This window comes from Astyanax mexicanus, chromosome 13, assembly GCF_023375975.1.
Source record: "Astyanax mexicanus isolate ESR-SI-001 chromosome 13, AstMex3_surface, whole genome shotgun sequence".
Taxonomy (NCBI): domain Eukaryota; kingdom Metazoa; phylum Chordata; class Actinopteri; order Characiformes; family Acestrorhamphidae; genus Astyanax; species Astyanax mexicanus.
Genome location: NC_064420.1, coordinates 12959693 through 12985000, shown reverse-complemented (window position 1 = coordinate 12985000; position 25308 = coordinate 12959693). Strand labels below are relative to the sequence as shown.

Below are 25308 nucleotides of genomic sequence, written 5' to 3'. Positions count from 1 at the left end.
ACAAGAACATCCTCCAAACCACCACCAGACCAGTACAGACCAGTACAGACCAGACCAGTCCAGTACAGACCGGTCTGGTGGCCCACGTTTACATGTTTTTTTGGTTTTGAACTAGAGAAACTACACTAAAGCACTGTAGAAAGATATCAAATAATGGAAGCTTATGTACACCAATTAGTATTGTAAAAAAAAAGGCATGGGGAACCCACTTCTTTAAGACCTGTGAAATACTTTGGTCATTAATGTTATTCAAAAACATGTGACCATATAATCGTTAGAATGACCTATATAAACTTTATAATAAAGCATGATAATTTAATGGTATTGCATTAAAGAGTATATTTAAGCGTATTTATTATTGATATTCCTACAAAAGAATACTGTATTTTTTGCACTATAAGACACACTTAATTATTACATTTTCCCAATCATTACATTTTCCCAAAAATCGTCAGTTTTAATCCGGTTAGCCTTATGTATGAATTTTACCAGTCACGTTGCAAGCAGCAGTAAAGCCACTCTGCTGAAGCCGAGGTTTAGTTTAGTTCTCCAGCAACGGAATTGGAGTAGCATTAGCCACTAACCGCTATTTCCCTGCTCAGAGGTGAGTTTTATCGGCCTGTAACCTGCTTCTAACACCAGCTAGCACTGCTGGAGCAGCATTAGCATTACCCGCTAACTGTGCTAGCTCTTAGTATATTGGACTGTAGTCTGCATGTTTATAAGGTTAAAACAAGCTACGTGGGATGAACTGTAAGCTAATATCACCCTGTAAATAAGTGGAAGCGCTTTACTTCCCCAAATAAACAGTTTTCAGGAGAGAAATCTGTGAAGATTAACCTCCAGTGCTCGTTTGACTTTAAAAGAAAATCTTTTTTTAACCATGCGGCCGTGGAGAGAGCAGCGCCGCAGCGGGCAGCCTACACTCGCACCGTGGCATTGATAACATTTTCCCTCAGCCTCACAGCCGAGTAACGCTGGCAGTCTGGCGTTAAGGGGAACTTTAACTTTATCTGGTCCTCAGTGCTGTCATTTTATACCTAAGGCTGTGTCTCTGAAAATATTTTATCCTTTGAGCTTTTGAGCTGTAAAATTGACTGTGGGGGAAGGCAGGTAGGCGTTCTCTGCTACAGTGCTGTTAGCCAATTCGAGGCGATATATTTGCATGTATGAATATTCTGAAAGGGCCGAAATCCTGCCTTTTTCTTCAGAGACCAGTAATTCAGTGATCTAAAGCAGGGCTAAATAGAAACACCTGAACACTTTTTTTCACAAAAAACATTAATTTATACTAGTGACCACAACTAGACATTTTAAAATGAATAAAAAAAAAAATGGAATGAGACCTTTAATATATATATATATATATTTTCTTATCTTAGCACTGCAAAAGTACTGAGAAATAATTATCTCTAAGGTCTCCAGATTTTATAAAAAAGAAGACCTTTGAAGCATCTTATTCCTAGTAGAGAAAGAGAAACACACACTCTGTGTGTGTGTGTGTGTGTGTGTGTGTGTGTTTATTTTATCTCTCTTTCTCTCATGTGCCTTATAACTCCAGAGAGCAGCTGTTGGACAGAGAAAAAGGGAGACGAAAGAGTGAGACCGGACCACTGGGACATCCGCAGCTCCTGCCGAGAACGATATATATGTGTGTGTGTGTGTGTGTGGGTGTGGGTGCGTGTGTGTGTGCGTGTGTGTATTGTGCAGGTGTTCATGGTCACATTCAGGCAGTGTGTGTGTGGTAAATGACAGTCAGCTGTCCTCTCAGTGGACGGGGATGTGTACACAGCGGGGGTGGAGGTGTGTGACAGGTGTGTGAGGATCAGTGTGTGTGTGAGATGATGATGATGGTGATGGTGTAGCAGTGGAGTGTAAATAGTGTTAAACTCACCGAGGGACTGGTAAAGCTCTGTCATTTTGGGATGATCCCAACACGTCGTCTGAGTCTGATGACTGAGAGAGAGAGAGAGAGAGAGAGAGAGATTTAAATAAATCTGCTCAAATCGCCAAAGTCCTCCTGTTGAAATTCTACACAATACTATAAAACTGTGTACTGTAATTCTGTTTGTGCAAAATGATACGATGTAAGTTTTTCGTACTATTGTCGTACAAATATTCCCAATAGGAATGAATGGGGGGCCCAGAGTTCTAACTCGTGCACCAGCAGCTCTGCGCACTGAACCCTTTCTCTCCCATGTTCTCCTGTACTGTGTGTGTATGGAGGAGCTGCTGGATAAACCAGCTATCGGTCAAAAGCTTGGACTTCCCGCACAGCCAGAGCAACCTAGTGTTCATAGTCGAGCCGATGTGTTTGCAAATACATTATTTAGCAACCACCTACCGACACCTTAGCAACACCATAGCAACCGCCGTGTATAGCATAGCAACACCTTAGCAACCACCAAGCAACACCTTAGCAACTGCTTACCAACTTTATAGTAACCACCAGAGATACCATAGTAACACCATAGCAACTGCTAAGCCACATCACAGCAACCACCACTAATACCATAGCCACACCTCAGCAACCACCTAGTAACTTCTTAGCAACACCATAGAAACCACCATGGATACCAAATAAATGCCTTAGCAAACAACTAGCAACACCTTAGCAACTGCTTAGAAACACCACAGCAATCACTATGTATACCATAGCAATGCGTTACGAACACCTAGCAACACCTTAGCAACTGCTTAGCAACATTATAGCAACAACCAGAGACACCATAGTAACACCATAGCAACCACTTAGCAATTGCTTAGCAAGACTATATCAACCACTACAGATTCCAGATTCCATGTCTAAAAACTGTCCTCTATTGTGATATCATTTCAAAAGTAGCTGTTACTTGGTGGTTGCTAAGGTGTTGCTATACAGTAGCTGTTGTTTCCCAGGATTTCGCTATGTGTTTGCTGCTACGATGTTGCTGAGCAGTTTCTAATGTGTTCCTAATCTGTTTCAAGGATCTTGCTAAGATATTGCTAAAGTATGACTTTTGGTTGCTACGGTGTTGCTATGTGGCTACAATGGAAAGGGGTTGGCTGCTCAGATGTTAATAGAAGGTCACAGTGGTGTATCTAAAACAAAGACATTTACTGAGGAGTAGAGTATGTGTCATGTAGAGTAGAGTAGTGTAGTGGTTGAAGTAGGTAGTGGATAACACCACACCTTTCACACGTTCCACACTACAAACTAGAGCTTGATTTCCACTCGACAACAACAAGAAAAGTACCATATTTTTCGCACTATGAGGCGCACTTAAAACCCTTTTAATTTTCACAAAAATCGCCTTTTAATCCGGTGCACCTTATGTATGAATTTTATTAGCCAGGTTATAAGGAGCAGTAAAGCCACTCCGCTGAAGTGCAGCATTATACAGGAGCTTCAGTTTAGCCTGAGGCACATAGCTTAGTGCTGGAGCAGTATTAGCATTAGCTGCTAACTGTGCTAAGTGCTAGCTCTAATAAACCCTTGCTAGCACTGCTGGAGCAGCATTAGTCGCTAACCGCTAGCTCTTTTGCAGTTCAGAGGTGAGTATATTGGACTGTAGTCTGTGTGTTTACAGCGTTAAAACAAGCTACGTGGGACGAACCACTAGATAACATCACTCTGACTTACCAGAACACTCAGGGTTCCTCAGTGTAGCTGCTATTGCTAATGCTCCAGCTCTTAGTGCTGGAGTAATTTGGAAATCAAAGCTTATTTTAGCTTAACTGTATTTAGAAGGAAAACATGGCAACACCCCTGTTCCTTACTAGTGTTACATAATGCGCATAATGGGTAAGATCTCCAACACCACATTCTTCTTCCCGAGTAACATGTTTCAAATCTAAATTACTCTGCAGAAGAGCATCAGTCAAATGTTTTAAATGAACAAATATATAAAACATACATCCGCCTATTCAGCCTACATCAGTTTTGCTCGGCTCACCAACACTGAAGTGTTTCAGCTCAAACTGCTTTCTGAATGAGGCACAGACACCAAACTGACAACAGGTGCAGCTCATCATTCGCTTTATCTCACACAGTCTATTCCACTCTACTTCACCTTCTGTGTGTCTTTTCCTGGTGTGATGAAGTCTCTCTCTCTCTCACTCACACACACACACACACACACACACACACACACACAAAAAAACACACACACACACAAACACACACACACCTGCTGCAACAAAGAGGAGAAAGTGAGAGAAAGAAAGCAAGCAGGAGAATTTTACAGTGAAATGAAAGAGTAATGACAGTGCAAGTGCATCCACCACGCAGCCAATCACAGCAATCAGCCTCCACTCTCACACTGCTATCACCTCACACTCACACTCACCCAGCACACAACACACACACTTCACACCTGTGGGACACCCAGAGAAAAGAGGGGTGGGGGGTAGAGATAGAGTGTTAGAGAGAAGGACAGGTACAGAAAGATTTAGAGAGAGATGGGTAAAGAGAGAGAGGTAGTGAGAGGAAATGTTAGAAAAAGAGTAACTGGAAGGGAGAGGAAGAGGTAGAGAAATATAGAAAGGAAGGTAACAGGTAGGAGAAAGAGAGAGATGAGTACAGTGTGAAAGAAGGAGAGATAGATGGTAAGAGAGAGAGAGAGAGAGAGAGAGAGAGAGAGAGAGAGAGAGATGTAGTTTAAATAGGGGAGAGAGGTGGAGAAACAGAAAAAAGAAATGGACAGTGGTGTGAAAGAGGGAGAGAATGTGGTAAAGGTAGAGAGAGATGAGAGATAAAGCTGAAGGAGGAAACAAGGATCTAGAGAGGGAGAAAGAGAGAAAGAAAAGGAGTGTGAAAAAAGGGAAGAGAGAGAGAGAGACAGGGTGTGAAAGAAGGGGAAAGAGAGAGAGAGGGAGAGAGAGACAGACAGACAGAGGTAGTGTAGAGGAGCGAGAGTGGGAGAAAGATAGAGAAGAGAATAGTGAAAGAAGGAGAGAGAAGGAGAAAGAGACATAAGAGCACAGTGAAAGAAGGAGAGACAGAAATAGAGAGGTAGTGTAAAAGAAGGAGCAAAAAAGGGAGGAAGAGAGACTGAAGAGCAGAGTAAAAGGAGAGAGAGAGTGAAAAAAGGAGTGAGAGGGAGAGAGAGAAAGAGATGGGAAGTGTGAAAGGTGTGAAAAAAGGAGCGAGAGTGGGAGAAAGATAGAGAAGAGAATAGTGAAAGGAGAGAGAGAAAGAGAGAGAGGTAGTGTAAAAGAAGGAGCAAGAAAGGGAGAAAGAGAGACTGAAGATCACAGTAAAAGGAGAGAGAGAGAGAGAGAGAGAGAGAGAGAGAAAGGAGTGAGATGGAGAGAGAGAAAGAGATGGGTAGTGTGAAAGGTGTGAAAAAAGGAGCGAGAGAGGGGGAAAAAAAGAGAGACGTGGACAGTGAAAGAAGGGGAGAGAGAGAGAAAGAGAAAGGGATAGTTTGAACAGGGAACAGAGGTGGAGAAACAGAAAGAAATGGACAGTGGTGTGAAAGAGGGAGAGACAGGTGAGAGATATAGCTGAAGAGAGAGCTAGCTAGAGAAGGGTAGTGCAAAAGAGAGGAGAGGGAGAGAGATAGAGGGGGTAGTGTAAAAAGTGAGAGAGGGAGAAAGATAGAGAGAAAAAGACAGTGAAAAATGGGAGAGAGAGAGAAAGAGGGAGAAAGGGGTAGTGTGAAAGAAGGAGCAAGAGAGGAAGAAAGATGGGTAAAAGAGAGAGAGAAAGAAGGAAAAAGTGGTAGTGTGAAGAGGACTGTGAAAGAAGGAGAGATAGCTGGAGAGAGAGAGAGAGGACAGATCTGGTGGTGGTGGTGGTCTCGTGGGGGGGAGGGAACAGAAGTCTTCAGCAGGTGTTCATCATTATTCATCATTTTCTCTGAATGGCTGACAGCCCCGTCCTGGAGGGGTCCTCTCTCTCTCTGCAGCCGCCTGAAACACTGCCCGACTCAATCAGCCTCAAGATCACCACTGACACCAGCACCCAGCTCTCAGACACCTCTCACCCAGTGACACGCAACTGGACACACACTCTGCACACACTCAGTCTGTCCTGCTAACATCAGCAGGCTAATGCTAACGGTACCTGGTTACTAAGTGAAGCTACATGTGGTAATTTGTGAAGTCTAGCTTACTAAGATACCTGCGATATTAGCTTAGCTTCTGAAGCCAACTTGGAAACCTTGTAATACAAACTCGGATATGTTGTGCGGCTAACTTAGGTACCTTGTGATGTCTAGCTTAGATCCATCTGGAGACAACATAGCTTGTGAGGTTAATTTTAGATATATTGTGAAGCTCACTTGGGTACCTTTGGAAATCGTAAAACTTAATACTTTAAAGTAAATATCGTAGATACCAAAAGCTTAACTATAAAAATAAATAGCTTGTGATGGCTATTATTAAAAGCTAACCTGGACACATTCTAAGTGTCTCCGATACATGTGAAGTCAGCCACGGTTTCTTTTCGAGCTGCTGCTGATGCAGCATTGTAGAGTAGCATCACAACGCGCTCAGAGGAAAGTGCAGCGACTCGGTTCTGACACATCAGCTCACAGACGCCTTGTGCTGATCAACATCACCTTAGGAGTGATGAGGGGAAAGAACAGCATCTACCCACCCAGATAGAGCAAGGCCAATTGTGCTCTCTCAGGGCTCTGGCAGCTGATGGCAAGCCACATAAGCGGGATTCGAACCCATGCTCGAATATGTCCAAATGTTTGTGGACAGCGCTTGTGTCTCTGGAGCAGAGAAACCTTATTCACTATGTGCAATCCAGTCCACCTGCTTAATCAGAAAAGCACACGGACACAGAAGGTCAGGTTCTGGTGGCTCAGTTTCAGCTGGAAGACTTCAGGCTTTGGCCAGGGGCGTCGAGACAAACGGGTGATAGTGGGCTCATTAAAGACAGCTTGCTGCTTCCCGTTTGCGATAGAGCAGCCAGGAGATTGGAAGCGATGCCCTGTAGACAGTGGTGTGTTGCAGTGCCATGACCAGTTCGAGCCTCTGATGTGCACTGTAATTACGCTCGTTAGCGCAATTAGAACCAACAAAGTACCTCCTCTGGCATTTCCTGTTTAGCTGGCTGTGCCCTTCAGACTGCAGATACAGATCACAGAGCGCAAAAAAACACCTCAAAGTCGAGCTGCAGTACGAGCAGAACAGCCACGTAGAGGAGGCAGATGAACGAAGAACGGATGGGTGCGGTTATTTTAAGATACATGCAGCTTGGTGTTCATCAGGTGGTCAATTAAAAAAAATGGTTGTTTGGTGATGAAATAGAAAAATAAAATATGGTGTGTGGATCTTAGAAGTGAGTGTGTTTTTGTCACCTCTAAAAATAATAGAAGAACAACAAATAGAAACGAATAGAACAGAAAAGTGCATTTCCTAAAGAAAACTCAGAATAGTTGTTCAGCTGACTAGAAAGAACATGGGATGAGAAAATGAAAACAGTTGAGACAGCCCTGAAATAGAGTTTGGGGACCTGCCCTGATAGAGTCCATGCAGTTTAGCAGATGTCCGGCAAATAAAACTCTAGGTTTTGGGCATGAAGGAAAATGAATGGAAGGAACATGGGACAGTTTCTTTGGCTTATATTTTTTAGTAAGTTTATATTTTAATCTAAAACCACAAAAAAAAACACCATCAGAAATCACTGAATAAGTTAGTAGAGTCCAGCTGTGTGTAATTTAGTCTCAGTATAAATTAAAATACACCTGTTCTGAGAAGTGGTTTGTTAGAGAACACTAATGAACAAACAGCATGATTAAGACCAAATAATTCACCAGACATTACTCTGAATACACATTAGCTACACTGTGAAACATGGTGGTGGCTGCATCATGCAGTGGAAGCTGGTCAGAGTTAATGGAAAGATGGGTAGAGCTAAATACATGGCAAACATGGAAGACAAACCTGTTAAAGTCTGCAAAAGACTTGAGACTGGGAAGGAGATTCACCTTCCAACAAGACAATGACCCTAAACATACAGTCAGAGCTATGGTGGAATGGTTTCTATCCAGTAATAATCATGTGTTAGAATGGTCCAGTCACAGTCCTATCCTAAATCCCATTGAGAATCTGTGGCAAGTCATGAAAATCACTGTTCACAGATGCTCTGGTTGAGTTTGAACTATTTTGAAAAAAGAAGAATAGGCAAATATAAAATACAATGAATACTTCTGCAAGCCACTCTACATTGTTAATTTTTGGACATATTATCTTGCCCTATGTGACCATATCACATCATAATTTATCACAATAACAGCAGCATGAGGTCTTGTTGCCCAATCAGTGTATAGTAAAGCTTGTGTCATAAAATTAGCTCGACAAATGAGCTAAATTAATTGTCTGAAGCTTCTTACATCAGAGCGAGGGTTTGGCGGGAGTCTGAGGAAAAGCTGTTTTTCTTTCTTTTCCCCAGCAGCGAGTGGAGATGGAAAACTCTTATCTCCCTAAACTTCTGCTCACAGATAAATTCATCTGAGAGGACTAAACATGAGAGAGAGAGAGAGAGAGAGAGAGAGAAGCCTGTATCAGGAGAAAGAGAGTAAGTAAATGTGAGTGCAGGGGAGGGGGTGCTGTTCCCGTTTCGTGTTACAGTATTTTAAAGGTAATAAGCTTCACACCCTGATGAATTCTGATTGTTTAACAGGTAATTTAAACAGGTAATACAAACATTACAAATAAGGAAGAGTTGACTGTTTTCTCTGTGCAGAATAAAAATAATAATCAAATTTAATGAATTTAATGAAAATGACGCCAAAATCGTCCGCCATGTTGGCGATCCTGAAACCCCAGTCTGAGTCGCAGTAGAGACCAGAGGAGGGAGAAAGACTGTGGAAAGACAGCCTACTCATTTGAATAACCCCGCCCCTGAGGGCTGCCTCTACAGAGCTATACACAGTCTATTGTTCCGCCCATACAGTCATTGGTCCCACCCCGGCTAGGTGTACCCCAACCCTTTTACAATAACCACACCCTTTCAAATAGAGCTGAATAAAGTTTTAAAAAACGAATTCTGTGGGGATATAAAAATGTTACAATATAAGCATTTAATAATGGAAGCCGGGTAGGGTGACCGCGCGGCCGTGGAAAGGGGGGAAAATCCATGAAGCCTACACTCTTGATTGTAGGGGGGAAGGAAGGTAGGGGATCTGCTGCAGTCCTGTTAGCCAATCAGAGGCTATATATTTGCATGCATGAATAATCATGAGCAAGAGACGAAAACCTGTCTTTCTTTAGAGACCTCTCACTCAGTGATCTAAAGCAGTGATTTTTCCACAAAAAAAAAAAAAACAGCTTACATGGCATTCATTTATATTAGAGACCACAACTAGACTGTTTAAAATTAATGTAAAAATGATGGAATGAGACCTTTAAACATCTAAATACATTCATTTAAAGATTTTACTGAAAAAAGTGTTGATGATCTCACGGTTCTTTACGTATTTATGACATTATAACAAATACACATTCTGACTCATCGTTTTTTGTTTTTCTATCATGGTCAGTAATTTCACCAGTCAGTGCATGTGGGAGAGTGCCTCCCCGAGTCCTGTAAATACCACCAGGTCAGAGTGCACTCGTCTCCCCGTGTGTAAGGGAGTTTCGCGCCAGCGTCCGAGCTTTTCCGGGACAATCAACCTCTGATCCGAGCCCTCAGCCTGGCAGCCAACAGACAAATTAATCTGTCACTCAAGAGCCTCCCTCCGTCAGCCTCCTGCTGAGTGTCTGATATTAACCTCTGACTTCACTCAGGTCATGATCACGCCGTGCTCTGGGCGCTAAGAGGCCGGTGAGTTTTAATTAGGAGTGGAGGCTTAGCCCAATCCCCAAACGCGGGATCAGGAGGGAGCCGCGGATGACGCTGATGAGGTTTTACAAAGGAAAGGGCACTGCTGTCAGCCTGAAATGGATTTCCACAGGAAGATGCAGCTTTAGTGACAGACTGGAAAATCACAGAATGCTGGAAACCACAAAGTAAACATTTAGATTGGATCCCATTAGATTAGATGAGTTTAAACATCTAAGGCTAAAGGACAAAAAGCTGGAGGCTATAGATTAATTCTCACTGCCATGTCCAAAAATTTGCTAAAACGTAGGTTCACCACATCATGCATCATTAATTCATTAAAGTTAAGTTAAACTAATGCAAAACTAAACCTGAACAAAAATTTACCTGAAACTGCTTATGTTAGTGACAATATTATTTTCTGCATGAACAAAATATTTTATTTTCATAACCATACGATTGTTAAAACATCTAAAATGCTATTTTTATCTAATAATCAGGGCCCGGCATGCCTTATTTCTAAACAAATTTCGGAAACTAACTTTTTAGCCAGTTGTGACTTGACAGTATTATTAACATTATTATCATTACATCAGTTACACAGTAAATTTGCACGTGTAAACCAACACTTTTAAGGTTAAATAACTACAGTAAGTCACCTATAGAGTTAATTTACTAGCAGTAACTGAGCTTTGTGTGAAAATGGTGGAGAATGCGGGCTCAGTTTTGCAGTGTAATCCACCTGTCAGAGATTCTGGCATGTTGGGAATACACTGAAAGGCCTACTTTAATACAGTTTGTGGGATTAGGCTAATACGTTATCCAGAGCGCACATCTGTCACTGAGACTCAGCTCTTTGTGTTACTTTTTACAGCAGGTTATCATGAAAACGCTTCGGCTAGCTGCACTAATGCGCCGGAATGTATGTGCTGAGGTCCATGCAAATGCATGAGCATATGGCTGCTGTCAGCCAGGAGAGAGAGAGAGTTGGAGATAGTGAAAGTGAGTTTATTTGGCAGCAATGCAACTGATCACTCATACACACACACACACACTCATACACACACACACACACACGCGTGTACACACAGCTGGTGTTGACTTCTTGAGCTGTAAGCCTCACTTTCATCTACTCTCCCTTCAAGTGTCGAGCTACAGGGCAAAGAACCTCACCCAGAGCTGCACAGGTGTTCGACAGGGCACATCACTGCCCACCCCCCTGTCCTGGCACTCTCTACCCACTCTCTACTCTCTCAAACCCATCTGTCTATCCATCTCCTCTCTCCTCTCTTCTGCTCTTACAGTGTTTTCACACTGGCTCTAGTTTTTCTGGAGATGAGAGCGCTTGCTCCACGAGTTACAGGTTCATTTGGTGAAGTGTGAAAGCGGTTTCAGAGCCTGAGGGCAATCCAGAGTACTCTAGTCCTCCTAAATCTGGTAGTCTGGTGGTCTTTGCTTCTAGTTGACTCTAGCTGATTTAGGGCATTTCCACACCAGCACTATTTGGTACAGTTAAAACAAACTCTGGCCCGTTTTTAGTAATCACACTCGGGTGCAGCTCAATAGAACCGGACTGAGACCACCTAGAGAAGGTGCTCTGGGTCCGGTCCCAAACGAACTCTGGAGCAGTTCACTTGTGGTGAGAACGTAATCCGGTCTTGATCCGACCCAGCTATTAAATATAGTCCATTTATTTGAGCTAAACTGCTGATAAGACACAGTTTAAACTGATATATTATTATCTAATTATCACAGCTATGAACAAACGATGTGTTCATGCACGCACGGTCTGTGCTACGTTCACTGCTCACAGCCACGTGACTCTATGGTTTACTATGTTTACATCTGCGCTGCACGTCCAAACTCTGTGCTGGAAAGCGCATCGTTTCAGCGTTCAGTGTTAAAGCACAGATATACACGCTGGAACACAGAACCTTCTCTCTATAATTACCTTTTTTTTTGCATATTTATATTTACTCCAACGTCAGAGAGCTCCGCCCAATTGGAGGACACAGCCTGCTCACGTGGTTAATTGGTGCGCATTTTGGTGCGTTTACATTTATGTCAGTGTGAAACCAGATTAAACAGAGGAACTACAGGTTCGGAAGCTATCCACTCCTGTTGCTATGTGTAGGGTCATATGGTTGGTTCACTTTGTATGTTTGATGTTTCCATCTATCACATTACTTCCCTTTCCAACAGTATATACTAATAAATCCTAAGAGTACTATGATAAGCACAGCATAGTGAACTACGCCTGTCTTGCGCTGGTCTGCATGGGAGGGGGTTATACAATTTTTTTAAACAAGAAATTTTCATGATTTTCGTGACTTTTTCATGCCTTTAAGGCAAATTTTCATGACCATACGATTGTTAAAACATCAGTGCAGACATGGACAATAAAACCTAAATAAAACAAAAATCTACAAAATCTATAATCAAAATCGATTGCAACAGGCCTAAAATTAATTTGACTAAAATATATATATATTTTTAAAACAATATTGAAAAAACCTTCAATAATAAAATGTGTGTAAAATCTTGAGAGCGCCATTGAGTAGGGCTAAATGACTTAACTAATTTTGAGCTGATGTATTTGTTAACTCAAAATAGATTTTCTCCATCAATAGATTTAAAAAAAAAATAAATAAAATAAAAATAAATAAAATAAAAGATTTGTAGATTGCAAATTTTCATAATTTTCCAAAACTTTCTGGGTATTTTTATATTTTTTCAAAACTTATCCAGTCCTGAAAATTGCAGTTTTGAAATTCCATGACTTATATATACATATATTTTTATACATATACATACACACACACACCTGTTTGGAGGAGCTCCTGCAAGGTGAAACGCTAAGCATCCTAAAGTATTTAGTTGTAGGTGAAAAGCAAATAAACATGGTTTATATGGGAAAAGTGTTCCATTTCTGTGCTTTCACACTTAAAACGAAAGTAAGGATAAACAAGCAGGATAAACTTCTCAGCTGAAGGTCCAGGAAATGTTCTAAAATCTCAGAATGTCTGAGCTTAAGACCTCCGCAGCAGAGGCTGAACTAAAAAAAACTGCAGTAACCTCTCAGCATCCTGGTTAAAAGCCAGCAGGAAGATGCTATTCCTGTTCATAAACTTGGCGAACAGCAGGTGCTGCAGAAGCATGCAGAGATCTTACACAGCCGTGATCCAGCACACAGCTGCTCGAGCTGCTAGTGGAACAGAGGCTTCAGTAAGAGAGTGTGTGTGTGGGCCGGTGAGTGTGTTTTTGTTTAGATTTATACTGTATTTATAAACAGATACTGTACGCAAAAGAGTTCATTATTTTCTCTAATTTAGTCATTTCCACACAGTTCTCTCCCACTGGCCTATACTCCTCCATCACACAATGCCACCAAGCTAATACGAGTTTGCTCAAAATCACAATAAACCAGCAAGAGGCTTAGTGTAGCAGTAACGTGTATACAATATGTGCATCCATATGCAAAGTAGTTTAGAATTGATGTTTAAAAAAACTCTAAACTCTAATCTCAAGTTATGAAAAATGGACTCAAAAGCACAACTTTACACACACCATTATTGTATGATGTATTTAAATGTAGCTCAATTACAATTGAAATACACTTAATTTGCCATAAGTTTAAAATTGTATATATATATATTGTATATTGTATATATATTTTTTAAATGCTAAAAGTATGTACTTTTCCAAATCTGTCATCTAAACAAGAGGTGCTACTTGGAAGAATCTAAAATATATAAACATATTCTTGTTTGTTTAACACTTTTTTTGGTTTATTAAATAATTCCATGTGTTTCTCCTCATAGTTTGGATCACTTTAGTATTAATCTAAAATAAAGCACATTTTTAAATAATAATAATAATAATAATAATAATAATAATAATAATAATAATAATAAATTAAAGTCAAACTCAAAAGCTTGTTTCTCAGAAAAATCGATTATTATATGACTTTTGGCAGAGTGAGCAGTGTGCCAAGTCCTGCTGGAAAATGAAATCCACATCTCCATTAAATTAGCTGAAATAACTTCTTCAATCTTCAATTTAGAAGGAAGCCAATGTAAAGAGATTTTATACTAAGTCATTTTGAAACATTTTGATTGGTCCACACGCTATGGAACTATAATATTGGAACAACTGATTTAGTGTGTATAAAAAAGGGTAAAAAAATGCCAAAAACGAAGATGCAGATTTTGCGTGAGAGCAACAATATGAAGACACAACATACACTACATACACATTACTCAAATCAGATCGGATTCACATTTACCAATGTAAGTGATCTGTATCTGTGTGTAATTGTGAATGAATCTGTCCCTGAAACACCTCACATGCGCACACTGATACCTGCATAAGTGTCATCTTCTTCACCAACAACAGCAAAAAAAAAAAAAAAAAAAAAAAACATATTTGAGAGACGACTCGTAGTTTTATAAAGGAAAATGGATGAGTTAGCAGCTCATATGTGGAGCATCTTTTACCGGAGTGGAGAAACAAACAGTAAACAGCTGGTGTGAAGTTCATGCTCAGGTCGAGGAGGTGAAAAAATGACAGGCGGTTTGCTTTTGCTGTTTTTGCAGCTATAGCTGCACAGCTGCACCAAGAGATGTGTGTGTGTAAGAGAGAGAGAAGCACGTAGCGCTAATGCTAATGTGTAAAAGCAAAAAAAACGCATGAATTCGGATTTGACCGTTCACATTCATGTCGCATGTCCATGGATTGGATACGTATCTGATTTAGGACCACATATGAAGGTGACTCAAATCTGATTCAGAGAGTGAAAAAAAAAAAAAAAGATTTGGCACGTTCACACAGCCATGAAAAAATTATATCTGAGCCATATTGAGCAAAAAATCAGATTTGAGTCACGTCAGCCTGGTAATGTGAACGTAGCCTGAATGTAGAAGTGTTGCAGAGGTTTGTGGGGTGTGTATGTGCGTCAGTGACACTTACTTGATATAGTAGGGCACTTTATTCTGGGATACTGCTCTCTGCCAGGGTAACTGGACTGAAGCTGTGGACACACACACACACACACACACAATTAATTAGAACACCAAAGCTGAAGTAAACGCCTAATTCTTGGCCTTTAATCTAATAATGATCACCTTCATTTAACTTTATATTGAAATAAAATGACACAAGTAGACTATTTTAGCTTTGATTCTGTTCACAATGCATTAGTCATAGCTGGCCTGGTTTATATGGTTGGCACTAAAAGCAGCAGTTTAAAATGATCCTGTTCAGAAGTCTATCGACCCACACACTACTGACACGGATACTGTACAGCTAAACGACTGCGTGGGCGCTGAACTCCACAGTGATAATACTTAACGATGTGATGGATCGAGTTTGACGCAGGTGCGAGATCATCCAGGCACGTATCTTACATGACTAATTCTGAGTATTGGTGCAAAGATGCATCTTATAAAAGAGAAAAAGAAGAAACAGCAGCTGTGAGACTCTCTTTAATGTTCAGAATCACACTGTTCACAAGCCAGTGTGAGTACAGAGTAAAGATCGCATTGAAAAGTTACTTTATTTCAGTAATTCAGTACTGATAAATGTGAAACTCATATATTATATAGATGTATTTTAAGTGTTTATTTATTTTATTGTTGATGATTATGGCGTACAGCCAATAAAAACCCAAAAATCAGTGTCTCAGAAAATAAGAATATTCTAAGACCAAATGGTGCTTTGGGAAGTGTGGGCAGTGTTCCAAATCCTGCTGGAAAATGAAATCCACATCTCCATAAAAGTTGTCAGCAGAGGGAAGTATGAAGTGCTGTAAGATTTTCTGGGACTTGATAATAAAACACAGTGGATCAACACCAGCAGATGACATGCCTCTCCAAACCATCACTGATCATCAGTAAATTTTACATTTCATTTGTAAATGAAGGGAGCAGAGTCTGGAGGAAGAGTGGAGAGACACACAGTCCAAACTGCTCGAGGTCTAGTGTGAAATTTCCACCAATCAGTGATGGTTTGTTTGGAGAGACATGTCATCTGCTGGTGTTGACCCACTGTGTTATATCAAGTCTAAAGTCAGTGCAGTTTTGTTTTCCCATAAAACTCTTACAGCACTTCATGCTTCCCTCTGCTGCTAACAACTTTTATAGAGATAAAGATTTCATTTTCCAGCAGGACTTAGAATAATCTAATTTTCTGAGACTGAGATTTTTGGGTTTTCATTGGCTGTAAGCCATAATCATCAACAATAAAAGAAATAAACGCTTAAAATAGATCACTCTGTGTGTAATACATCTATATAATATATGACCTTCACATTTTGAACTTTATCAAAGTGGCAGTCCGTAGTATTTTGGTTCTAAATTGAAAGCAGAAGCATTTCTGAGTGGAGAATGGATAAAATATTGTGTTTAATGGTACCAAGTGCTGAAACGACCATCCCTGCTAAGACTAATATATTCATTCTAAAAACTGGGGTGGAGGGTCGCTTTTTGTGGAAGTTCTTCTGGCCACGTCATGCCACGTCTTTACGTACTTATGTCAAACGTACAGCCTCTAAAAGAGGATCTGGCTCAGTTTTACTGAATGTAAGTCGCTGGTGGAGCAATGGAGACTTCAGAAGGGAAAACTCAGAGCTCAGTAGCTCATTCACTCATAGAAAAAACAAAGAGTGTAGCTGAAGGGAAGTTTCTGACTGAACATAACCTGGAATCAGATTAATTCGCTCTAAAAAGGAGACCGCATCACACCCACCCAGTTTATAATGATTCGTTCGCATGCTCGGTGCAATTACCCATTCTCACCAGAGATGGTCCTAAATCCCAAAGCTTTTATATTCAAATTTTCACATTTTCTTTTCATTACTGAAATAAAGTAACTTTTCAATGATATTCTAATTTTTTGAGATGCACTAGTAGAAGCTAGGCAAACTTCACAGACACAAAGACACTGAACAATATGCTCTTCAGGTTAAATATGAACAGATGTTTACATTTTTTTGGCCAAAAACCCATTCTACAGTTAGTCACCATCACTGGGAATCCATTACTCCAGCTGAGGCCTTCAGTCTCCAACTAGTTCTGTGTGCTTTCAGCCGTGAGGGTCTTCCACTAGATGACCTCAAGGGCTACTTCAGAGTGCTCTTACACAGCAAATCTGTACCCCAGCAGGGCTGGACCTCTCCAGCAGACTGTGACAGCTGTGTTAACTGCAGGCCTGTCTCAGGAGGAAAGGCTCACTGGCCAGAAACTGAATCACTTGTGATTAAATAAATGGACAATTCATGTCATGCGGTGCTCAGTCATTGAGCTGTCTGGCAAGTCAGTATTTCCTGCTGTGAGGAGTGCCTCAAGTTTGTGTTGTGTGGGAGCATTTCCATGCCCAAGACTGATGCTATGGTCCTCCTGCCTGAAGAGACTCTGATCAAAAATGTATTTCATTTTGAGCAGCACCACTTAAGTTTGGTTTTACCACTTTAGCTGTAAAACTATTTGGTGTTTTCTTCAGAAAGTTCTCTTTTTTTTTTTAAATGAGCGCACCAGAAACATCAGCACAACCCAATGACAGCTTAACACATCTGTGTATGAGGCTCCTTTCACATCTGCCTCAGTGGGTGGAATTTTTTCTCTGAGACGTGATGTAAAAATCTTTCAAATACAGCACAAAATCATATTTTAATCGAAATTTAATTTTCTTTAATGTAGTTTTTACTTACACTTAATGTTTACACACTACAAATGTGTGCATCATTGTGTAAAAGGAAAGTGTATGCCCTGGTGGATCTGGGTATAAAACTTACAACCCAGCCACAGTCTAGCAGACCTGAGTATGAATCCCACATCCCAGTGGAATATTAACAGACCAGGGAATAGATCTCACAACCCAGTGTCACCTTAGTAGATTAGTAGACCTTGCTATAATAACCCTTGACCATGTGGCAGCTTAGAAGATCTGAAAATAAACCAACAACCAAGTGGAAGCCTAGTAGGCCTGGGTATGAAATCGGCCATCAAATTACAGCTTAGCACACCTGGGTTAAAACCCACAACCCAGTGTGTCACTTTAGTAGATTAGTAGATCTTGCTATCAAAACCCATGACCACATGGTAGCTTAACAGATCTGGAAATAAACCAACAACCAAGTGGCAGTTTAGTAGGTCTGGGTATAAAATCAACAATCAAATTACAGCTTGGTACACCTGGGTTTAAACCCACAACATGTGAAACCTTATTAGATTAGTAGACCTTGCAATACAAACCCACAACCATGTGGCATCTTATTAGATATGAAAATAAACCAACAACCAAGTGAAAGCTTAGTTGGTCTGGGTATAAAATCAACAATCAAATTACAGCTTAGTACACCTGGGTTTAAACCCATAACCCAGTGAAGCCTTAGTAAATTAGTAGACCTTGCTATAAAAAAACCCTTGACCATGTGGCAGCTTAGTTGAGCTAGAAATAAACCAACAACCAAGTGGAAGCTTATTAAGTCTGAGTATGAAATCGACAATCAAATTACAGTTTAGCAATCCAGGGTTAAAACCCACAACACAGTGAAACCTTATTAGATTAGTAGACCTTGCAATAAAAACCCACAACCACATGGCATCTTATTAGATCTGGAAATAAACCAACAACCAAGTGGTAGCTTAGCAGTCCTGGGTTAAAACCCATAACCCAGTGAAGCCTTAGTAAATTAGTAGACCTTGCTATAAAAAACCCTTGACCATGTGGCAGCTTAGTTGCGCTAGAAATAAACCAACAACCAAGTGGAAGCTTATTAAGTCTGAGTATGAAATCGACAATCAAATTACAGTTTAGCAAACCAGGGTTAAAACCCACAACACAGTGAAACCTTATTAGATTAGTAGACCTTGCAATAAAAACCCACAACCACATGGCATCTTATTAGATCTGGAAATAAACCAACAACCAAGTGGCAGCTTAGCAGTCCTGGGTTAAAACCCATAACCCAGTATCATTTTAGTAGATTAGTAGACCGTGCTATGAAAACACAATACCACGTGGCAGCCTAACAGATCTAAAAAAAAATAAACCAACAACCATATGGCAGCTTAGTAGGTCTGGGTATGAAATCGACAATCAAATTACAGTTTAGTACACCTGGGTTTAAACCCACAACACAGTGAAACCTTATTAGATTAGTAGACCTTGCAATAAAAACCCACAACCACGTGGCATTTTATTAGATCTGGAAATAAACCAAGAACCAAGTGGCAGCTTAGCAGTCCTGGCAATTGAACTCACAACCAAGTTACAGCTTAGTACACCTGGGTTAAAACCCATAACCCAGTGTCATTTTATTAGATTAGTAGACATTGCTATAAAAAACCCCTTGACTATGTGGCAGCTTTGTAGATCTAGAAATAAACCAACAACCAAGTGGAAGCTTAGTCTGGGTATGAAATTGACAATCAAATTACAGCTTAGCACACCTGGGTTTAAACCCACAACACAGTGTCAGCTTAGTAAATTAATAGACCTTGCTATATAAACCTATGACCATGTAGCAGCCTAATAATTTGTGGGTTTAAACCAACAACCAAGTGGTTGTTGCCTTGGGTATGAAATCGACAATCAAACTATAGCTTAGTGCTCCTGTGTTTAAATCCACAACCCAGTGTCACCTTAGTTGACAAGCAGACCTTGATATAAAAACCCACGACCACATGGCAGCTTAATAGATCTGGAAATAAAACAACAACCAAGTGGCAGCTTAGTAGGCGTGGGCTAAAATTGACAATCAAATTACAGCTTAGTACACCTGGGTTTAAACTCACAACACATTGCTACTTTAGTAGATTAGTAGAAATGCTTAACCAACAACCAAATGACAGCTTAGCAAATGGTATGAAACTCACAGGAAAGAAACTCACAACCCAGTGGTAGTTTGGTAGACTTGGGAATCAAACCCATAACCCAGTGGCAACTTAGCAGACATGGGCATTAAACTCACATCCTTGTGACCGAGAATCCAGAGTTCTGGAAATGTCTGTTTTTCATGTTAAAAACATCCTTCAAATTTTTGAAAGGTGGTATTTCATCAGCTGAATTTCAGAGATGTCAGTACCTCATGTCCACAACAACTTCAATAGCTTGAATATAAACCTGTATACGCTCACACTCGTAATACATCTGTAGAGAAAAGCTTTATACAGAGAATGTCTGTGACTCAATCAGTCAAGGATAAACACATCTACATATATATCAAGTGCAGTTGGTAAAAACCAAAGCTATGAAATCAATCCTCCAGTCACTCTCTCTCTCTCTCTCTCTCTCTCTCTCTCTCTCTCTCTCTCAGAACTACACCTCGTCTCTGCTTAACACAGAATGACCTCAAGTTCATCCTGATTTCCTGAGAGAAAGGGCTTTTATCACATTGAATGCCACTGTCTTTATTTAACATATTATATAATATATAAAATATTACACCACATTTTCAAACCATATTCTCTGAAACGAACGGAACAGAACAAGTGTTGAACTGGTGGTGTTTCAAAAAAACATAGCAAACAGTGATTCTATGAGGCATGCCAAATGTCCCGGAACAACAAATCACAGCGACTCAGTTCCCATAGAGCAGCTCACAGACGCCTTTTGCTGATCGACATCACCCTTTAGAGTGATGAGGGGGAAAAAGTGCCATCTACACAGCCAGAGAGAGCAAGGCCAATTGTGCTCTCTCAGACTCTGGCAGCTGATGCCAAGCTGCATGACCGGGATTCGAACCAGCGATCTCCCGGTCATAATGGTAGTGCTATAGCCTACTAGACCACTCAGTGCCGTTGTTTTAAAGTTGCTTGTCTGTTCGCATGGACAACTCTAGCCAGACACCACCAGACACGATCATTACCACACACTGAGCTGTCCACTGTGGTTGGTAATGTCTTTTATGGTGTATTCTCGGTATACATGCGATACTACACTCATGGGTCAGGGAATAAAACAAATTCTGCACAACCTTAGAAATGGAATGTTCCATTTATGCAGCACTCAGTATCAGAACTTAATTGAGGTCGTCGTTTTGATGTAAGAGTTCATGATTCATTTACATACTGCTGTCCCTTGACTTTTGGCAAGTCAGTGAATGTTAAAAATGCATAGAAATACGAGAGTGTGTGACATACTGGAGAGGAAGTGTTGTGATGAGGGTCCAAAGTCTCTGTGTGCTTCCTGTAAGAGCTTCAGCCTCTCCTCTATAGCAGCCTAGAGAGTGAGAGAGAGAGAGAAAGAGAGAGAGAGAGAGAGAAAGAGAGAGAGCGAGAGAGAGAGAGAGAGAGAGAGAGAGAGACAGAGAATTTAACACAATAAACCTGTTTTGTACACCTTCTCTTTAACTTGACTTATCTGTGTTGAACACACACACAGTAGTATTTTCATAATCCATTCCAACAAGAGACCTCTGTAAAGTAGTAGAGCTCTGTGGGGCTAAGACACAGTCACCAAAGACACTCTCACAACAAACAGACACAAGTCAGACTCTCTTTAAAGGGCTCTCTTTTAAATATTTCATATTTTACATAAATTTTCCATATAAAAAAAAAGAACTCAAATGAACTTTTAGGCAGAAACTGTACAAACTTAGACAGAACACTAAAAATGGTTTTCAGTACAGTACAGCGTAAAAATGAACTTAAACCTGCAGTTTGTTGGCTGTCGGCTCCGTCATACAGTGGCATTTGTGACTTTTTATACCCAGCTACTTTCTAAAAAACCATGCCACTTGGGGAAAACCCACATAGAGTGTGAACCTGCCACCAGTAGTGTAAAAAATAATTAAATTGAAAACCTCTGGAATATAATCCAGAGGAAGATGGATGATCACAAGCCATCAAACCAAACTGAACTGCTTGATTTTTTGCACCAGGAGTAAAGCAGCAAAAAGTTATCCAAAAGCAGTGTGTAAGACTGGTGGAGAACATGCCGAGACACATGAAAGCTGTGATTAAAAATCAGGGTTATTCCACCAAACATTGTTGTAATGTCGTTTCTAAATGAATTTGAACTTGTTTTTCGTTGCATTATTTAAGGTTTGAAAGCTCTGCATCATTTTTATTTCAGCCATTTCTCATTTTCTGCAAATAAATGCTAAAATTTAGTTTTGAATTTCAGAGACATGTTGTCAGTAGTTTACAGAAAAAAGGAATAAAAATATTTTTTTTTTTATAAATGAGCCACTGTTTAGTATAAATAAATAGGGGTGTAAAAAAAAGACATTGATATTGTATAGCATTGCAATATATTGTTCTGCAATACTGTATTGATTTTAGTAGTTGAGTTGAGTTTGAATTATTAATTTAGATGTAAAGATTGGTGTCAGTGGTGAACTGACATTAGATCCGACTGTTCGGATTACATAAAAACATGTAAACTTTATCTTTACTTGATAGTGTGTTATTTATATTATGACCATTTCTTTCTATTATTTATTTCTATATATTTAAGTTATTTAAGCAATCACAGTATTTCACTTTGCTTACAGTACTTTGAATCTTCTTCTTTTTAGGTTTAAGTCATTTCTTAGCTGAATAAAAAATATTTAATTATAAATCATTCTGATATAGTTTGAATCTATGGTCGTATACAACTGTGTTCATGTTGTGGAATCCCACTCAACCCCACGCTTTGCAAAATATGCTTACTTTCTGGATCTGTACAGTACTGACAAAAATAAAGGAGATTAATATTTAATTACAGAAGGGGCTTAAAAGAGATAAGTGAATATATTACAGCAGATTAAAAACGGACACACAGTGGAGGATGATGTTAAACAGAGTCTTCATAATAATGCTGATGCATCTAAACGCTGCTAATGGAGAACTAATGAAGATTTGTCTGATCATTAAATCTGGATGATGTTCAGCATCAAAGCCATGGCCATATCTGTACCAACATATTACACCACTCACAAACCTGCTGACCATGTGCTTTATCATCACCAGTACTAACACAAAACACACACACACACACACACACTGACAATACAATCATTCTCTCTCTCTCTCTCTCTCTCTCTCTCTCACACACACACACACACACACACAGAACGATGAGCCAGAATCTGTCCTTCAGACGCTCATACAGGTGACGATGAAGGGCAGAAGGAAAAACACAAAGAGAGAGAGAGAGAGAGAGAGAGAGAGAGAGACTGATTAATGGCAAATGAAACAGTGATGAATAGATGAATAGAGGACTGAATGAAGGACGCGTAAGTGATGACAAAACAAGAAACACAGAAAGAATGATGAGGGGAGGAAAAAAGAAAAAAAAAGACTTGATAGGAAAAAAGGGATGAAGAGAATAGGAGAGAACCGGAGAGGAGAAAGGAGGGAAGTAGAGATTAGAAGGGGAAAGGGGAGGAGAGAAGAGAGGGGGGGGTGAAGAGAATACGGAAACAAAAAAGGTGTATAGTGATGGGAGAAAAGGAGATACAGAATAGGAGAGGGAAAAACAGAAAAAAGGGACAAGAGAGAGAACAACAGAAGAGAAGAGATGAATAAAGGAGAAGAAAGAAGAGGTAAAAGGGTAGAGGGAAAGAAGAGAAGACAGAAGAAAAGAGCGATAGGGGAAAAAGGAAGAAGAGAGAAAGTGTGATTCTGAAGGCTGTTGTCTTGCTGTTGTCTCTCCAGTGCATCCCTACATTTCATCTGCACCACTGCAGGTGAACTTAAATCACAATCACTCACACTTCCTAACTGTAGTAGCTATCCCTAAAGTTTAGCTGATTCTGCTATACTGTCCTCTAGTGTGATGATTAAGTTCAGTAGTAATAGTGATAGTAACAGTAATAGTAATAGTAATAAGTAACAATGATAATAACAGTAATAGTGATAGTAAGAGTAATAGTGATAGTAAGAGTAATAGTGATAGTAAGAGTAATAGTGATAGTAAGAGTAATAGTGATATTGTACCTGCAGGGCATTCCAGCGTGTGTTGAGGTTGTCCAGCTGTCTGCTGCTGGTGGATGAAAGCTGCACATCCAGAGGAGCCAGTTCACTCGCCAACGAGTTCACCGCCGTAACCTCCTGCTTCAGAGGAGACACCTCCTCCCGGAATGCCTGACCAAGAGGAAGAGGAGGAGAAGAAAGAGAAGAAGAGAACGAAGAAATATCAGAAGAAAAGTGAAGAAAAATGAAGACAAGTAGAAGAACAAAAAAAGTAGGGCAAGAGGTAAAGGAAGAGTAAACAAATAAAAAGAAGAAAAAAATAAAAAGAAGAGAAGAAGAGGAGAAAATTAAGAGGAGGAGAAAAAAAGAGAGGATGAAGGAAGGATAAAAAAGAATAAGAACAAAAACGAGGAAGTAGACGCACAAAAAGGAGGAGGAACAAGAGAAGAAGCAGAACAAGAGTAAAAAAGAATAGAATAATAGGAAAAAAATAATAAAAAGAGGTATAAGTACAAGAAGAAAAGAAGGAAGGCAAATAAAAGAACAACATTTAGAAGTGCAGGAGACAGAGAGGACGAAAGAGTAGAAGAACAGAATAAAATGTCAGAAAGAAGAACAGGAAGCATAAAAAGGAGGATGACAAGAAGTAGAAGTATACAAAAAGAAGGAGGGCAGGAAGCAGAGAAGAAGAAGAAGAAGAAGAAGAAGAAGACGTGTATAAGAACAAAAAGAAGTAGGACAGGAGGTAAAGGAAGAGTAGACAAATAATAAGAAGAAAATAAAAAGAAGAGAAGAAAGGAGAAGAAGAGGAATAGGAAGAAGAAGAGGATGGAGAGGAGGACAAGAAAAAAGAAAATGAGGAGAAAAAGTACAGAGAACAAGAAGAAGAAGGAGGACAAATAGGAGGATGAAGGGAGAGAAGATATAGAAGAACATATAAAAAATAAAAGCAGATGAAGCAGAAGAAAAAGGAAAAGAAAAGGAGGAGAAGAAGAGAATGCAATCAAAATTATTCAGACAAAAATGGCAAAAAAAAAACAAACAAAAAAAAAACACTGTGTTCAGCCAAATAAGTTAAAGACTACTACTACTACTTATAACAATACAGATATTATACATTTTAAGTGTTCAATAAATCTTTGTTTAAGCTCTTTAACTTATTCAATAGTGACAAAAGTGACAAATAATCAGCTGCAGAATAAAACATGTCCAGTGTTCTGCTTTTAGACAATTTTTCATTTAGTTTAGTTTTGGCAGATTTTTTTTATTTGGTCTGGGCTGGATCTGAACTGCAGTAATTGAGATGTTTCTGTGTACAGCGGGAGAGGAGGGATGAGTGCTGGTCATGCTTTATTAAAAGAATAAAATCCTCCTCTACATCACTGTCAGGCTTTTTTTGTTTTTTTTTCTACATTGTGTCAGAAGCTCAGACCCGAATCCCTTGCTACACAACTGTTTAATCTATTATTTAATTATTGTATTTTACAGCAAAACAACAATTATGACCTGCAGCGAACATGGAGCGGAGCTGTAGATCACGACGGAGCCGAGCCTGACTCTCACAGCTGTCTGAAAACAAACCTTTCACCACCTTAATCACAGCTGTTTACTAACAGCTTCCCCGTTTCCCCACTTCAAACTCCTGAC

General features: G+C 39.9%; 1 protein-coding gene across 8 annotated transcripts in view; it reads right to left on the bottom strand.

Annotated features, from left to right (window-relative positions):
* The window catches only part of utrn (utrophin), a 364200-nt gene that overhangs the window by 77179 nt on the left and 261713 nt on the right, over positions 1 to 25308 (bottom strand). For all 8 annotated transcript variants that reach the window (XM_022677556.2, XM_022677560.2, XM_022677559.2 and 5 more), the window contains 4 exons: positions 23686 to 23832; positions 20902 to 20980; positions 14729 to 14789; positions 1895 to 1956 (listed from right to left, as the gene is read on the bottom strand). In XM_022677556.2, the coding sequence (XP_022533277.2) occupies positions 1895 to 1956; positions 14729 to 14789; positions 20902 to 20980; positions 23686 to 23832 (349 nt within the window). The remainder of the gene's footprint in view (positions 1 to 1894; positions 1957 to 14728; positions 14790 to 20901; positions 20981 to 23685; positions 23833 to 25308) is intronic.